General features: G+C 36.1%; 1 protein-coding gene across 1 annotated transcript in view; it reads right to left on the reverse strand.

Annotated features, from left to right (window-relative positions):
• GBE1 (1,4-alpha-glucan branching enzyme 1) overlaps positions 1-18,840 on the reverse strand; it is a 308,114-nt gene that overhangs the window by 11,665 nt on the left and 277,609 nt on the right. The window contains exon 15 of the mRNA XM_062206685.1: positions 1,142-1,257. Within this exon, the coding sequence (XP_062062669.1) occupies positions 1,142-1,257 (116 nt within the window). The remainder of the gene's footprint in view (positions 1-1,141; positions 1,258-18,840) is intronic.

Here is an 18,840-nt window from a genome sequence, read left to right on the forward strand (position 1 = left end):
GAACCAACAGAAAAAAGGAAGACCTTTCTCTGTCTCTCTGTCTACTCTGCCTGTCAAAAAACAAACAAACAAACAAACAAAACAAAAACAAACAAACAAAAAACAAAAGAGAGGGAGAGAGAGAAAAGAAATAGACAAGCCTAAGATTGGCCAGGACAAAGGGGGTGGTGGTGGTGGAGATAGTATAATGTAGATATGACCCCAAGACTACTACATGGTGATAAATTAAATGAAGAACTGCTCCAAATCTATAATGTTATTCTATATCTGTAAAAGAACTTAAACCTAATAATTTAAAGCAATATTCAATCATTTGTGTCGACAATGTAAAAACTGTTTGTAAAATATAATGCTTTTCTCATTAATATGAGAAAACCGGAAAGTTTTATATCTAGAATGAATTCAGTCTTCAATTTATTAAACAAAAAAAGATAATTTGTATGGATTCGTTTAATGTTTTATTTTTTAAAGATGTTTGTTTATATTAATCTTTCATTTACTTGGAAGGAAGAGATAGAAAGAAAGAAGGAATCTTCCACTTACTGGTTCTCTCCCCAGATATTGCAATAGTTAGAGCTGAGGCAAGTTCACTGGTATAATGAATGTGTACCAATGTTGCAATGTATTTGCTCTTGGAAAGCATTAACAGGAAACCAGACGGTAACTGCAAAGTAGCCAGAACTTGAACCAGGCACCCTGGTATGGCATAGAGTTTAAAGCCAAGGAGTGGATTAAAACATTGCACCACAACACCCATCCCTGGGGTGTTTTAAATTAAACTTCATTAGACAGTCAATAATGTAGAAATATGCTTAATGTGAAATATTACGGAGGAATACAGAACAGAAGGGAAGTATAATGCGGCATAAAGAATAAAAGTGCTCATAAGTCAAAGAAAAATTTAAAAACTGTCTTCCTCTCTCAAATTTCCCCTGTTATCACCCAAATATCCCTTATTATTTGTTTCTTCAAAACACAGTGGAATCCAGCAGCAAACGTAACATCTGGTTTTCAAGGATAGTCCTTTTCCCCTATATCTCCCACGCTTTGTTTTTCATGTTATTGATTTGAAGAGTTGTTTAACTTCACTATAAAAAGGAAACCTTCAAAATAAAAGAGAACACCTAAGGGCTTTACTTACCAAAAGAGAATTGGGACGGCCATTATGTCCACAAGGCTCCGAAAAGAAATCAGTATTGTGGTCCAGTCTCTGGTGTCCTCCATATTCTGCTGCATCTGAGTCCAGCACAATTTTGAATGTACAGCTCTTAAGGAATTCACAACAGTTCAGGTGTTGATCAAAATCTTATAAAATACGTTCTGAGAGAGTAAGTAAAGAGTGAGTGTTCTGAAATCTAAGTCACGATTTGTGCTGCGCACTCTTCTGTAACACTGCAGAGTCTCTCCTGTTTGAAGGAGGTGTTATAAAGGTTACCTATTCCTTGTTATCCCCTCATTACACTTCACCAAGTGGGCACGCAGCCTGGGACTACACCTGTCTATAACCGAAAATCTATTTTACTCCTAGAAGTGACCCATTTCATTTGTTAGCAATTCTTCTCCGTATTGAAATTTAACTCTTTAGTTAAAGAGTTAAGTTCAACATATAGCAACTTTTCAACCATTTTGCTGTCTCCATGGGTTCTCTTCCTCTCTTCCTCCGTCACTAAATACTAAGCAAACATAAATATATAACTAAATATAACTAAATAAATATAATCATAGTGCCTTTGATAGGGTTTTGATCTTGATTTTAAAAATAAGGAACGGATACACAGCAGACTCATAGAATGGCAGATGTCCTAAACAACACTCTGGCCTCAGAATCAGCCCTCAAGGCATTCGGATCTGGTGGAAGAGCCCATGAGAGTATAGCAGGCATGGAAAGCCAAGATATCATGGAAAAAAAAAAAAAAAAAGACCTAAATGAATGATCTCTGTGAGTGAGATCCCAGTGGAAAGAACGGGGCCATCAAAGAAGGAGGTACCCTTCTCCGAAGGGAGGAGAGAACTTCCACTTTGACTATGACCCTATCGGAATAAGATCAAAGTCAGCGAACTCTAAAGGCTTCCATAGCCCTGGCAACTCATGACTAGAGCCTAGGGAGATTACTGACGCCATGAACAAGAGTGTCAAATTGTTAAATCAGCAACAGGAGTCACTGTGTACTTACACCCCATGTGGGATCTGTCCCTAATGTGTCGTCTAAAGCCAAGTGATGCTATAACTAGTACTGAAACAGTATTTTTATACTTTGCGTTTCTGTGTGGGCACAAACTGATGAGGTCTTTACTAATTATATACTGAAGTGATCTTCTGTATATAAAGAGAATTGGAAATGAAAAAAAAAAAAACAACCTGGTGCTAAAATGGAAATGGCATAGAAAATTAATTAATTTGAAAAAAAATTATGTAGGATCTCTGTCTTTAATGTGCTGTACATTGCTATTTAATGCTATAATTAGTAATCCAATGGTAGTTTTTTCACTTTATGTTGCTATATGGGCAAAATGTTGAAATCTTTACCTAATATATACTAAACTGATCTTCTGTATACAAAGAGAATTGAAAATGAATCTTTACATGAATGGAAGGGGAAAGGGAGCGGGAAAGGGGAGGGTTGCAGGCGGGAGGGAAGTTATGGGAGGGGGGAAGCCATTGTAACCCATAAGCTGTACTTTGGAAATTTATATTCATTAAATAAAAGTTTAATAAAAAAAAATAAAAAAAAATAAGGAACAGAGAGGTGAAAGCTGTCATGATCAAGTAACCTTACTATCCTCCATGCCATGGATGAATTCATGTGCCAATCACATAATCTGCTATAATTTAACATCTGATTTTTCATAGTGAGTTATTAAGCATATTAGTATTACCATATTCATAGAAAAGTAAATCAAAGTTATCATAATTATGTTCACAATTATTATGCTCAGAATGTCTAGAAGAGCTAATTGGTATAAAAACCCATAAGTAAGTATACTTTGGTTCATAGAAATCTTAAGTTTCTTTTAGCCTAATTAGGGATATGAAAGTGTTAAATGCTTTTTGTTTTCCTTTCCTGGTATACAAATCTCCAACATCAGAAATGTTAGTATATTTTCATCACAGCCACAATTATCGCAATAATAGCACATATGAGTAATGGACAATGATTCATCCTTTCTATTTCTTGAGAACCTCTCTCTGGGTCATACATGAAGATAGACATAACACAGGGATTCACCAGAAATGGCATTTTTTATATATAAGAGGAAAAGATAATAAATTATCTTCACTAAATCCATACAAGGCACTAAGACATGAATCATAACTGAGTTATGATCTTAGTTTATATGAAATTTATAGTCTGTAAGGGGAGATTAGGCAAGCATATAAGTGTTGATAAGTAGAACAAGAAATATGCAATGGGAGGAAGAATCAACAAAGAAACGTAGGATTGATTTCTGTATATAATTTTTTGAAGATGGGGTTACGCTGTTAAGATTTTGTTATTAAGTCTGATAATGCTGAGAAGTCGTTCATTTTAAAGATTTATTTTATTTATTTGGCAGGCAAAGGGACAGAGAGAAAGGGAAAGAAAGAGAGAAAAACAATCATCTACCCACTGGTTCACTCCCCAAATGGCTGCAAGTGCTAGACTTGCACCAAAACAAAGCCAGCAAGCCTGAACCCCATCTGGGTCTCCCACATGAATAGTAGGGGCCCAAGCACTTGGGCAATCTTCTGCTATCTTCACAGGAACATTAGCAGGGAGCTGGATCATAAGAAAATCAGCCGGGATTCAAACTAGTGCTCTGATATGGGATGATGGCATTTAAGGTGGTGGCTTAATCCACGGTGCCACAATGCTGAATCTAAAGTTGAAAATTCTTGAAAAAATCCATGATGATAAAAAAAAAAATAAATTAACCTAGTAGTTGGGGGTAGAAGTGGGAGGAAAGGGATACTAATCAGGAGTTGGACAGTCCAAGGATGGCAAATATGGCCAACCTCTGATAGCAGGGATGGGGAGAATTATATGTACTGACTGATATTTTTGATGTGTCATACTTGAAAGTAAGGAAACTGATGTTGAATTTGGGGAAAGAAAATCGCATGGGGAGAATAGGTGTGGCCAAATATAAACAACCTGTTAAATGGTATGGCTGAGATATACACCCAAGTTAAAAGTATATCTAATTACCATAAAATCTACAAGTGGGCATCTTACTTATGCCAAGAATGAGTCAAAGTGTTTTCTTATTCAGTTTCTTATTTGTAAAGTTGAGACTCCAAGCATAAGATTCCAAAAATGAACATGAAAAGAATAAAAATAGGAAAATTAGATAAAGTGGCATCCATCTAAATTATTAATACATTTAAATTTAAAGATTAGTGCTCTTTGCATGCCTTTGCAGTCTGAATACCTAAGGTTTACTGCACTTGTTCTAGATCCACTTTCTGCCCATTTGATCACATATGGGTAACAAGAAACTACTCACACAAAAAATTTACATTGCTCAATTTGGGAAACTACAGCAGGGAGAGAATGATAGAAATGTTTTTGAAAAGATTTTTTTTTTTTAAGCAGATCAAATAGGTCCCTATCAATTTGGATAGCATTTTAAAATATTATGATTTCTCATTTTAAATTTGAGAGCTTTATAATATTTGATATATCTATCAGTAGGCTGAAGCAGATAGGAAGTTTAAGCATTATTTTATAATCTATGTCCTTAAATTTGAACCGAGGGAGAGCCATGTTCTGGAGGAGGCCTGTACTAATAAGATTAAAGAACTGTGAAGGCATGAAGACTCTTAAATTCAATGGCTCTTCAAATACTTCAAAAGCTGCTGTGTTTGCTCAGACACTTGATAAAGTGTCTGTTCAAAGTAGAAGGATTTTGATGGAAAAAGTACTATCATTTATATCATTGTGCACTTAACTCACTTTATATCCGCTGATGAAGCTAAGGAAATTCATTGCAAGGTACAACTCCTTAGAGGGGGACAGAAAGAGGGATACTCCCTCCAGTGACCATAAAGTCACAAAATAGAAAAGCTAGTAAGTTTCCATATAACTTCAAATCCAAGACAGCATCAGTTTTAAGATGTTATTTTAAATATCTCTAGTAAAGAGGAAAGAGAAAACACTATCATGTCAATCACTGTAAGACACATCAAAAAGTATGTAAAAAGTATATTTTAAATAAAGTTATCTCTATACCTAATTCTTTATTCAATACATTCACATCATCATGGTTAGAATAATTTCTGGGGGTTGGCGCTGTGGTGCAGTAGGTTAACGCCCTGGCTTGAAGCACCAGGATCCCATATGGGCGCCGGTTCAAGACCTGGCTGCTCCATTTCCAATCCAGCTCTGCTATGGCCTGGCAAAGTGGTAGAAGATGTCCAAGTCCTTGAGCTCCTGCACCCATATGAGAGACCCGGAGGAAACTCCTAGCTCCTGGATTCTGTTCAGCCCAGCTCTGGCTGTTGCAGTAAATTGGGGAGTGAACCATGGGATGGAAGACTTCTCTCGACCTCTCTCTCTCTGCCTTTCCTCTCTCTGTGTAACTCTTTCAACTAAATAAATAAATAAATCTTAAAAAATTAATTTATGAAAGCTGAGTGACTTCAGGAAAGAGAATCTATACCAAAGGTAGAAAATACTAGGTACACCTATAAACCATCAACTGATAGGGTAAGAATAGGACTAGAAAGTAAAGAGAGTTCTATGATTTTAATAGTCTAAATATACTTATTCAGCACAGGGCTGGCCACAATATTCTAATATATTCTGCTCTTTTATATTTCATGAATTGAAATTTATTCATTGCTAACTACAAGTCACAAAACTCAAGGTCATGGGATCTAAAATAGATATGTCCCTTTATTTTATAAATATAGCTAAATTATGCCTAGTTTTGTGGTGAATCACAAAAAGGACATAATTAATAACTTTTAGTTGTTCTGTCTCTTGACAATTGCAGGAATAATAAAGTCTTGTGCAGTGTTGCTATATTAGTTCATGAATGTGTACATCTCCTAATGTGTTCTAAAGGTATGTTTGTATGCCTGTGTGTATATATCCAAATTATGCATTTCTGTCTTTGATCCAGAATACACACTGAACTTCCGAATTCATGAGATTTCTAATATTTTTCAGAACTATTTAAAGCAATATGACATTTATGATTACATTACTTTCAATGGAAAATATCCATTTTCTTTCCTTTAGTTTTAAAAAAAGCCCCCAATATCATAGTATTTCAAAAATAAAATTTAAAAAGTCAGTAATGTGAAGTTGAATTTAAAAAACCTACTATTAACTATAGTACAATATATTTTAAATATAATAAATGCCAAATCCAATTTCTCTTTAAAGAAAACACTATATATTTTTCTCCATTCTTATTAGTTCACATTAAAATTTTGTGTCCTTGAAAAAAGCAACATTTTTATGCATGAGCTACATATGCATTCAAGTTTGCAAACACCGTCTTCATTAAAAGTTTAAATGACAATCACACGTTTTAATTAACTGCAAAAACTGAAGCATATTTCTATTACAGTCTAAGATGTGCTTGTTTAATCAACAAAAGGTTTGATTTTAGACTACAAAATAAACTCCAATCACTGCAAGTTGGCTTTCTTAGTGACAAATTTTTTATAGACTTTCCAGTGCAGAATAGCAATGAAGAACAAGCTCAAAGGAAGAGGGGCTCAAATGTCATTATCCACCATGTTAATTAATGGATTGCTATGCTTTTTGAAATGCATTTTCATGCAAATTATTAGTTTATTCTTAGGCATGCTTAATGACACACATCAGTAAATAGCAAATCAAATGAAAATACAAAACACTGAATACTACATTTTTCTCTATGCAAATAGGAAAATAATTCCAAATACTTTACAGTATACTCCTATCCTAGTTAGGAACTTTTCTTTATCCTAGCAGGTTATAGTATTTCAGCTAAAAAAAAATGGTGTGTGCATACTCCTATTCTAACCTTCCCTTAAATATTTTGTTCTGTGTTGTGTCATGAAGGATTATCCAAACAATTTATAAATTCAATTATCTAATCAAATAATAGCTATTATTTAGAACTTAAAAAGCAAAAGATAACCAGTTTCATTCACCTGTGGACTGTGCTTTGTTAACAAAAGTTTACAGCAGACAGGCTCAACATTTTCTAAAAACACAATTTGCTTCTGAGCCCAAAATAATTTTATCTTAAGCTAGAAACGCTTTCCCTCAAGTTTATTCTAAGACAGTCTTAAATGGAGTCAAATGTAATATATCTAATGGGAAAACATAACTGGCAACTTGAAAGTCTTTCAATAATAAAGTTGATTATAAGCAGTAGGAAAGTATCATATGAGCCATTGCGTGCAGACAGGGATAGGAAAAAGCGTCCAACACACGAAATACGTTGGTGTACCCATGGGCTTCACGGTCCGACAACTGCATTGTAATCCCAGTTCGGCCAATTACCAACTGGATGTCTCCAAGCAATTACTTAACATCCTTGAGGCCCAGTTTCTCATTTGTAAAGAGAAGTACTATGTAAGAGGGTTGTGGTAGGGATTAGCCTAAGCAATCTACAATGAGTACTTAACACTGGAAGAAAATGCTCAAATTATTTGCTGTTATTTTAAACCGGGAGCAGTTAATTGCTGGCTTAAGAGATGAAAAGTTTTAAAGTGCATGTTTTTATTTGTTGCGTTACTTTGTATACTGATGTTGGCCTTTTCTTCCTTTATGACATTTAGTTCTATTTCCTTCTCCCCATGTCTTTGTTCTCATGAGAATCTAACATTTTTCTTGTTTTTCTCAAATATTTGCCTTAAAGTTTAATCAGACAGTACAACAAACAGTTTGGGGATCGCATACTTTTTCATAGTTTTAAGGTGCTTTAAAAAAAAAAAAAAAGTTGCTGCTCAAACTTTGAGAAATATGGCGTTGGTCTGGCAAAGCCTACACTGAGGCCGGTGCCACGGCTCACTTGGCTAATCCTCTGCCTGCGGCGCCGGCACTCCAGGTTCTAGTCCTGGTCGGGGCACTGGATTCTGTCCCGGTTGCTCCTCTTCCAGTCTAGCTCTCTGCTGTGGCCCGGGAAGGCAGTGGAAGATGGCCCAAGTGCTTGGGCCCTGCACCCGCATGGGATACCAGGAGGAAGCACCTGGGTCCTGGCTTCAGATCGGTGCGGCTGTGGCGGCCATTTGGGGGTTGAACCAACGGAAAAAAGGAAGACCTTTCTCTCTCACTGTCTAACTTTGCCTGCCAAAAAAAAAAAAAAAAAAAGCATACACTGAGCATCCTAACTGCAAATTCACTGTCTCCTTGCATTCTTTCGCACTTTGACTTTTAATTGTAATCAATGACTAATATACTTAAATTTATTATATTTGTCTTCATTAAGATACACTTTCCATACCTACCTAGGACCTAAGTTATTAACTGATATATGTATTGAGGGTATCTTCTTTTCATTATGGTCCTATTTTAGTCTTCCCTTGGGTTTTGACTTTTAACCTGTGCATCTTTGTGCTAAACCTGAATAATTTAATACTGCTTGGTTATAAAAGGCTAACCTTGATTTTCTTCCCTTCATTATGGGGTTTCCGGATTTGACTTGTACAAATTACACAATCCCATTTCATCATCTAGAAAGTTAAACTTAGATGTTTTTCAAGGAGTTTATATTCTTTATAAATGGATATAATATAGAACATTTACAGTAGAAAGCATTATCCTTTTTTGGAGATCTTCATATACTAAAACAAATGTTTGTCAACATGAAGCAATTAATTCTCAATTTAATAACTGAGTTGTAAGAGACATAGATATTTATATAACTCTTAGTTGATGTAGATAAATGATTACAAGTTTACTGATGACAGAACCTACTCAAAGTACTTCATTATCAACTTGATTGGTCAGTTATCTCTGTACAAATGATTTAAATTAATCACAGCAAAGGAGCTTGTCCAAATCACATAACTAATAATTTGGCAGGTCTTGGATGTGGAATTTAGGTATAATATTATATAATAATAACTATTACTCTACCTCTATTTTCCAGTTAACAATTGCAAAGTACAAAAGTTTTCATATACTTACAAATTTAAAAGCTGATTATTTCAGTTGTGGTAGCAGAAACATCCTTTTTCTTTATTTGAAGCCATAACTTACAAACAATAATGCAGAGTTAATGCATATTCCTCCTTCTGTTTTAACTTGTAAGAGCACATAGAAAATCATAGTAGTACTGGTATCATTCAATGCTTTAGAAAAATGAATGAGCAGGGGATGAGCCATTTTCCTTTGAAAAACTGGAAAGCAAAGCTTGCAGAGTGCATTGTGTGCACACACATACACACATGTGTCATTATTCCAGTCATTCTGGGCACACAGCCTATAACTAAATCATATTGATTATCGTGACAGAAAAGATTCAAATAAACATCTCCCCAAATGCATTTAAAAAATGAAAGAGAAAGCTTTCAACACATATACTTGTATCCATACGAACCCTAGTGTTTGCTAATATATTTTCTAGGAGCACAACAAATCTAATGCACAAGTTAGCAATCATCTTTAAAACAATCATACTGGTTTAATATTACTGGGTAGAAGTGTTGAACAATAATACAAGGAAGGAGTAAGGCTGATAAACTACTTCTGCCAATTGCTGGTTTGTACCATTTAAAATAAAATCAACAAATGTATGGGTTATCATTAAACAGAAATGACTTACATAATTCAAAGAAGTACAAATTATGGCACAATTTGAATCAAATTATATGTATAATATTTAATTATTAATTTGTTATCATAGCCACTTCATAGACATGAGTCTTTTTTTTTTTTTTAATCTGATTATCATTAACTTTTAAAGAGGTGAGAACATACTGGTCATGATAGATTTAATGAAATCCAGGAGGGTAATTCTATCTATTCACTAGATAAGTCATCAGAGGCAGCCAACAGACAAAACTGTCACCAAGAGCAAGTTGCCTACATTAAGCATTATTAAGGAGAGAAAAGAAAATATATACAATGAAATGCTGTTAACATAAACTTACAAGGAAGAGGATAGCAGTGTGGTTCAATGGGTTAAGCTGCCTCTTGGGACACTGGCATCCCAAACTAGAGCAATGGTTTCAGTCCTGAATGTTCTGCTTCTGATAATGTGCCTGGGAAAGCAATGGAACATGGCCCCAAAACTAGGACTCCTGCCACTCATGTGGGAGACCCAGATAGAGTTCTGGGTCCAGACATCAACCTGGCCTAGCCTGGGCTGTGGTGGCCATTTGGAAGTCAAACATAGGATGGAAGATCCCTTGCTGACTGTCTCTGCTTTTCAAATAAAATAAATCTTTAAAATTCTTTTTCAAGGAAGCTCGTTGTCCTTTACCTAACTATGGATGTAGTTATTGTGTATGGCTTAAACATATTCGAATCCCCATGTTGTAATCCTACACCAGTAGCACTGGAACAGTGTACATATTATAATATCTAATATCCAATAAATATCATAAACAATAGTTTATATAAAAAAGAACCTGAGGAAACTAGCACTCTTATCCTTGACTCTTTGGTAAAGCCCAAAAACTTTTATCCTCTGGTATCCTAAAGTGCCTATTTTGATACTTTTCTAAGGAGCACCTGAAGCTGAAATATACTTAAGTCCATAATTTTTTTTTCCCAAAAAAGGTGATTATGCCCTTTTGAAGTATTTTTGTTTACAAGTATATTCTACTTATTCCAAAATATTCTTTTTGATGCATTTGTAAATGGAATTATTTTCTTCATCTCTTTTTCAAAGTTGTTACTGTGTAGAAATGCAGCTGGTTTTTTATCCTGCAACTTTTTGTCTTTTTAAGATTTATTTATTTGAAAGGCAGATTTACAGAGACAGAGAGAAAGACCTTCCATCTGCTAGAAGGCCAGGGCTGGATCAGGTCGAAGATAGGAGCTTGGAACTCCATCCAGGCCTCACGTGTGGCTGGGGTGGCAGAGACCCAGGTACTTGGGCCATGTTCCACTGATTTCCAGGTGCATTAGCAGGGAGGGAGCTAGATCCAAAGTAGAATAACCAGTACTTGATGCCCATATGCGATGCTGGCATTGTAGTCAGTGGCTTAACTCATGTCATCTGCAACTCCGCCCCCTATCCTGCAACTATAAGAAATTAATTCATTAGTTCTAATCATGCTGGGTATGTGTGATGTTTAGTGTTTTTCATATGTAAGATAATGCCATCTGCAAATATGACATGAAACACAATTTTACTTCTTTCTTTCTAGTTTGGAAGCCTTTTATTTGTTTTTCTACACTAATTGTCATGGCTAAGATAGTACTGTTGTTGAAATTTTAAATTGGTGTGACCATTATGAAAAACAATATGGAGGTTCTCCAAAAAATCAAAAATGTGCATACTTATGATTCAGCAATACTACTTCTGGTTATACACTCAAAGGAAATGAAATCAAGATCTTGAAGAGAATTTGGTCTCTTATGTTCACTGCAGCGTTATTCACAACAGCCAAGAAAAGTAAACAATGTAGATTTACATCAATGGTTGAATATATTTAAAAATTGTGTTTACATATAAAAGGATATAATCCAATCTTTTAAAAATGAGGAAATTTTGGCATCTGTAATAAGGATGAACCTAGAGGACATTGTGCTAATTGAAATAAGCCAGGCACATAAATACTGATGATCCCATAAGTGTGAACTCTGAACAAACTCAATCATTAGAAATGGAAAGCAGGATAGAGGCTGTCATGGGTTGGGGAGGATTTAGTTCTACATATCTAATACATGTACAGCACTGTAGCTGTAGTTCATGCATTATATACTAAAAACATGATAAAAAGTTGGTCTTAAAAGATCCCATCACACACACAAAAAGTAACCATATGAGGATGACTATACAAAAGTAACTAGGTGAAGGATATATTAATTACCTTGGTTGTTGTAACCATTTCATAATGTACATTACAATATCACATCATACCTATTAAATATAAACAATTCCTATTTGTCAGGCGTACCTCAATAAAGATAGAATGAAATTTCCCCATTCATATTGATTTGTGCTTTTTAGTGTCAGAAACTAGGACATTAAAAATTGCAGGAAAAAATAGATAGAGGCATCATTAACTTTTAAAAATAGAAATAGAGAAAAAATAAAATTATAATGAGTGAGAATCACTTTACGTACTTTAATGGCATTCTACAGGGCAAAAAATGAGACAGATTATCTAAGTTTCCAAGTGTAAAACTGTACTGAATTTACAGAACTTAGATTTAAATCACATTTCTCCACTTTGTAGGAATATGACTTTGTGAAGGTTATACTTCTTTTTGATCCGAATTTGTAGATGGAAGGTAAGAACACTTGCCTGACAGGCATCCGTGAGACAATGTGTGGATTGGACAGGTCAATGTAAATAAAAGCATTCATGTATAATAAAGTACTATTCAAATATAACTGTGGCACTAATTTTGAAACTATCTCCTAAAATAAGCTTATAGATCTCTCTTTTTTTTTTTTTTTTTGACAGGCAGAGTGGACAGTGAGAGAGAGAGACAGACAGACAAATAGGTCTTTGCCATTGGTTCACCCTCCAATGGACGCTGCGGCCAGCGCACCACACTGATCCGATGGCAGGAGCCAGGTGCTTATCCTGGTCTCCCATGGGGTGCAGGGCCCAAGCACTTGGGCCATCCTCCACTGCACTCCCGGGCCACAGCAAAGAGCTTGCCTGGAAGAGGGGCAACCGAGACAGAATCCAGTGCCCCGACCGGGACTAGAACCTGGTGTGCCGGCACCGCAAGGCGGAGGATTAGCCTATTGAGCCGCGGCGCCGGCCTATAGATCTTCTAACTTAGGTAATTCTATTTATTTTCAGTGGGTTGAACTAGGTTATGCAAGTTCTTTCAAGTCTCAAAAAAAAATCTATGATTCCATGTGCCAAGCATTTCCTAAGAGTCATTAAGTATCACACAATGTGCTCTTCCTGATGCCTAGGGCTCAGATCAAGGTGGGCGGGGGGTGACTTCTCTACTGAGCCTAGAGCTGAGGCTTTCAGGATCTGTATGTTATTTAAGGGAAAAATACAAGAAGATAGAATACATGTTCAGGTTTAGATTTCCAGAGAAAATACCAATGACATCTGGATTTGAAGGAAGAGAACACAAAGAAGGGGGACAAAATCAAGTGGTGCTGTGGCATATAAAGGAGAATCAACAGTATGGTAGGCAGGCTTTTGGCCTAGAGATTAAGCTGCTGATGGGAAACTGGAGTCCCACAGCAGGGTGTCTGAGTTCACCCTGGCTCTAGCTTCGGATTCCAGTTTCCTGCTAATACAGACACTGGAGGCAGTGGTGATGGGGTCAAGTAGCAGGGTCAGGCCATCCACTTGGGAGGCCTAAGTTGAGTTCCAGGTTCCTGGCTTCAGCCCTCCAGCTCTATGGCCATGGGAGTGAACCAGTAAATGGGCTAGTGCTCTTTCTCTTTCTCCACCCTCCCCTGCCGCTCTGTTCTACAAATAAATCAAAATAAATAAAAAAAAAATTCTCAAAAAAGAGAGGTTGGGCCTGGTATTGTGGTACTGCCACTTCTGATGCCCTGTAGCCTACATTAGAACACTGGTTTGAGTCCTTGGCTGTCCTGCTTTGATCCAGCTCCCTGCTGATGTGCCTGGAAAGGCAACGGAGGACAGTCTGGGTGCTTGGGCCCCTACCATTTGCCTGGGAGGCTTAGATTAGGTTCTAGGCTTCTGGACTGAACGTGGGCCAGTCCCTGCCATTGTGGCTTTTTGGGAAGTGAAACAGTTGATGTAGGACCAATCTCTCTCTCTCTCTCTCTCATATATATATCTCAATATATATATATATTCATATACAAATATATATCACATATATATATTTATATATATCAATATATATATGCATATACAAATATATATATCACATATATATCTCAATATATATATGCATATACAAATATATATATCACATATCTATGACTCAAATAAATACATATGTGTATTTATGTCATTCTTTCAAATGAATAAATCATTAAATAAAAAGTAGGCTGATGGTATAGGAGTGAAGATAAGATTCGGAAGCAGAATACTGAAAGAAATTAAAGGAACCATTTTGTGGCGGTGAATTGAGGAAGACGAAATGAAAACAACAATTAAGATGAGATTCTAGACAATAAGGGGGATTAGTATGTATTTCTCTGATCTTTTACTTTCCTTCCTTTTGCTATCAAATTACAGTGCATATTTAGAATGATGATGATGACAGTAACCATGGCCATAGCAGCTAAGAATTGCTGAGCTGATACTATGAGAATGACACACTTGCTAAGTCTTTCATTCATGCACATGAGCTCATCTAGTTCCGGCAACAATTCATTAAGAAGGTGTTTCAGAGATGAACAGATTGAGAAGCAGAAAGTTTATTTTCAAAACACAAATACGTGGTAGAAAAGGAACCTGACCCCACAAGAGGTCATATTCTAAAACTGATATTTCTAACCACTATCTTAGCAACGAGAGCAAAACTCTACATTTGCCAACATAAAAACAGGACATATCTATAATTCTGGAAGTCATACAGTTTACATGAATCTTTGGAAAAAAAAAACATTAAGAAAACAGGTCTACATTGTGGCACAGTGGGTTAAGCTGCAGCTTGCAACACCAGCATCCCAAATCCAAGTATAGGTTTGAGTCCTGGCTGTACTGCTTCCAATCCAGCTGATGGCTAATGTGCCTGGGAAAGCAGTGGAAGACAGACCAAGTGCTTGGGCACTACTATCCACATGGGACACCTGAATAGAGTTTCAAGCTCCTTGCAGCCACTTAGGGAATGAAGCAGCAGATGGAAGATCTTTTTTTACTTTTCAAAGATTTATTTTATTTGAGAGATCTTCCATGCACTGGTTCATTCCCCAGATGACCACAATGGTCAGTGCTGGACTAGGCTGAAAACAGGAGCCAGGATGCTCTTGCAGGTCTCCCACATGGGTAGCAGGCACAAGGGTAACAGAGGCCCAAATACTTGGGCCATCTTCCACTGTTTTTCCTAGACCATTAGCAAGAAGCTGGATCAGATGTGGAGCATCTGGGACTTGAACTGGCACCCATGTGGGATGCCAGTGTTGCAGGCGGTAGCTTTACCCAGTGCACCAAATGCCAGTCCCAGACATATCTCTCCCTCTTTCTGTCATTCTGCCTTTCAACTAAACCATAAAAAATAAAACAAATGAAAAAAAATAAAGAATAAAATGAAGAAACTAATGTTCATGATCAGAAAAGAAAATTACTGCAGAGAAAATTAGTTTTTCATTTGTTTTCTTTAGTTGAAACAAAAAATCCAAAAAAGAAGGATGTTTAGTAGGGAAGACTGTAAAGTAAAAACTGATTATGTCCCTAAATCATAAAGATTCCATAGGAGAAAATCATATGATATTTATAATTCTAGAAACAAGTAAAATAATTTTGTTTTCATTATTATTTCTGAAACAAAGCACTTATTTTAGTTCTGTCAATAAGAGGTAAAATGATTGCACTTCACTAAGGTATACAGTCATTAAATAATTTTACCCCATAAATGACTAAACAGCACTTTCCTTACTGAATAGTTAGTACCACATAATCAGAAAAATAATTTCATAAATAAATTCTTATTCATAGACATGAATAGGGCATATCACAATCACTGGGTCATGAGAATGGACATTCACAGAGTTACAGATGATTTATACAGACGGTGACAATGAAAACCACTCTTGCCAAGATCACATTGTTCCTGACTCTTATTTATTTTTCTACTGTTCTCTGAAGAAACAGAAACTCTTCTTTTGGGGTAGTATCTATATATGCATAGGAGGCCATAAGAGTGAATGGGTGATTACATAACCCCATCATTTAAATAAAAAAACAATGCTCCTCAGTCACCCAGGTAATATTTTCACATCTAAATGTAACACTGACCACTGAGTTTGGTTCTGTGAGGATCTGAGTTATCACAGCTTAAAAAAATGTCATAAATGCAAATGATATCTCATTTATATAAGATCTAAATGGCTTTATGGCAGGCAGGAGATAACTCATTAAAAATAATGCTCAAATAATAATGAGACTGCTAAGGAAAATGTAACTTACAATCTGTATTAGAAATCTTTTTTAGATACAGAGTGCTCTATTTTCAAAACACTGGCATCATATGCAAAGGTGAGAGATATAATTCATTTTTGAAAAGCGAAAAGAATAGGGGCTGGTGTTGTGGCACAATGGATAAAGCAGTTGCTTGTGATGCCAGCATCCCATATGGGTGCTGGTTCATGTCCCAGCTGCTCCACTTCCAATCCAGCTCCTCACAAAGTGGCCTAGGAAAAGCAGCAGAATATAGCCTGAGTGCTTGGTCCGCTGCTATCTTTTTGGGACACCTGGAAGAAGTTCCTGGCTCTGGGCTTTGGGCTATCCTCAGTGCTGGCCATTGCGGCCACCTGGAGAGTGAACCAGTGGATCGAAGATTTCTGTCTCTCCCTCTTTCTCTGTAACTCTTTTTTTAAAAAAAAAAAAAAGAGAAAAGAACAATCTATTTTAAATGGATTAAATAAAGGACTATTTTTATTATTTGAGTAGCAGAGACAGATGACATAGATAGATGACTGACAGATCAATTGATAGATAGAGCTCTCTGTCCACTGGTTCATTCTAAATGAGAGCTCCTATCCACTGGTTCATCCCCAAAATGCCTGCAATAGCCAAAACAAGGAGCTTAATTCAGTTCTCTCATGTAGGTAGTAGAAACCCAAATACTTAAGCTGTTGTAGCTGCTTCCCAGGGTCAGCAAAGCAGGAAGTTGGGGTTAGGGACCTAGGCAGGGTATTTAACCCTGTATTCCAATGTGAGACATGGGTATCTTAACAGCTAGGTTTAATGCCTGCCGGTAAAGGACTACTTTAAGAGGAAAGGCAAGGTGAGAAATCTTTCAGGATAGTGTTTTCACCATGGATTGCCTTCTTGTGTGTTGCGATGATGTTTCCTAGGAAAAGAAGATGTTGATTAAATGACGTAATCTTACAAAACCCTTGTAGAGTGCAAGACACAGAAGTATGTAACAGACAGTCAATCTATTATGAAACCTATTCAGTAAGTATTCTAATTGAAAGCACATTCTAGCGCATTGATTTCAAATTCTACAAAATCATGGTGAGTTTAAATACTGATAAAACTTGTCAATATTCCTTTTCAAACAATAAGTGATTGCTTTAAGAAGGAAACAATTCATAATTTAATTTTAAACAACTTCAGAGGTTCTTTCACCATTAAGTAGCTATATCCTCAGTTTACTCATCCATCCATCCATTAGTATACCAATTCTTCATTTACCAATACATCCATCTATCAAAAATTTAGCTTTATGTTGCAAGTATATAATATATTCTAAGTAAAGATATAATTGCTGGTATCTGCATAATATTCTTAGGCTTATTCATTTCAGAGTAAACTAATGCATAATAGCACCCTTTGAATGTTTTTTAAAAGTTATTGGCAATAATTTACATATTTATAGGCTACAGTGTGGTATTTCAATATATGTATACAATGTGTTCAAATAAAACAGGGTAATCAACATTTTGCCCTCTGTGGCATTACTTTATGATCAGAGACTAATACCACCTCTTTTTTACAAATGGACAAAAATGATCACCTTGGGCAAATACGTTTTTTCTCCTCATAGTGATACCATTATGAGGTGAGAGTGTACTGTTTTCAAACTTTACAGTAAGATTTCTGATTTCTTTTTCTACCAGAAGAACAAGAAAAAGAACAGAAATCTTAACTAAGCTTTTGTTGGATGAATGTCTGAAGCTAGGAGACCATCACTGCACAACTGAGCCATGAAGCAAAACAGTAGAAATGCTATTGAATATTCCACAGCACTGATGGCCATTGAAAACAACTCCTACCCCCACTACCCACAAACACAGCTAAAAACATCTGTGTGCAGTAATGGTTTGTTCATTATTCACTCCTGTCTATAATCTTATGAATATATATTAAGCAATCCAAAAGTGTTACAGTAGTTGCAATATGTTAATCATGCAAAGTATTTCCTCACTTTGTGATTCATCTTAAGTCCCTAGGTAGAAAAATGGAAGCAAATCATAGACTCTTTATAACCAAGGGAGGGGAGGGGACTTGTCCATCATTATCATTAAGTCACAGGGATTGCTAGAAAGTGTTTAACAATGAAAAGTAATCAAAAAGACCTCTAAGTAATGTTTAAAAGCATTACTATCATCTGGAAACTAAACATGGCCAAACGAGGCAATGAATATACATATATTTTGAAGTCAAACAAGGGGAGGATCCATTTTAAATACAACCTGTGAGTACGATTTATCTGGCTCTGCTCACATAAAGATCATCATTAAATTGCAGCATCATGTAAAAGCACATATGCGTGTGTATGCACACACACACACACACACCGAAGCATGCATGCATCTGTGCAGACCAATGTGATGTGATAACCTTGTGTTTCTTTTTTACAGAAACATTCATGACCTAGAAAACTATCAAGTTAAGTTCAGATGCTCTATTTCTTCAGTCTAGAAATTAACCTTTTTATAATCATGGTAGAAAATGTGGCATTTAGCTAATCCTAAATTAAGTCTTTTGTTTTTATTTGTTGCATAGAGTCTCATATACAGTTACATAACCACACTTCAAAGGCTTCTGTTAACTAAGCAACTCACAGCAACATCCCTGCCTTCAGCAATCACACTCCAGTGAATCAGCCAAGT

This window comes from Lepus europaeus, chromosome 2 (genome assembly GCF_033115175.1).
Source record: "Lepus europaeus isolate LE1 chromosome 2, mLepTim1.pri, whole genome shotgun sequence".
Lineage (NCBI taxonomy): Eukaryota > Metazoa > Chordata > Mammalia > Lagomorpha > Leporidae > Lepus > Lepus europaeus.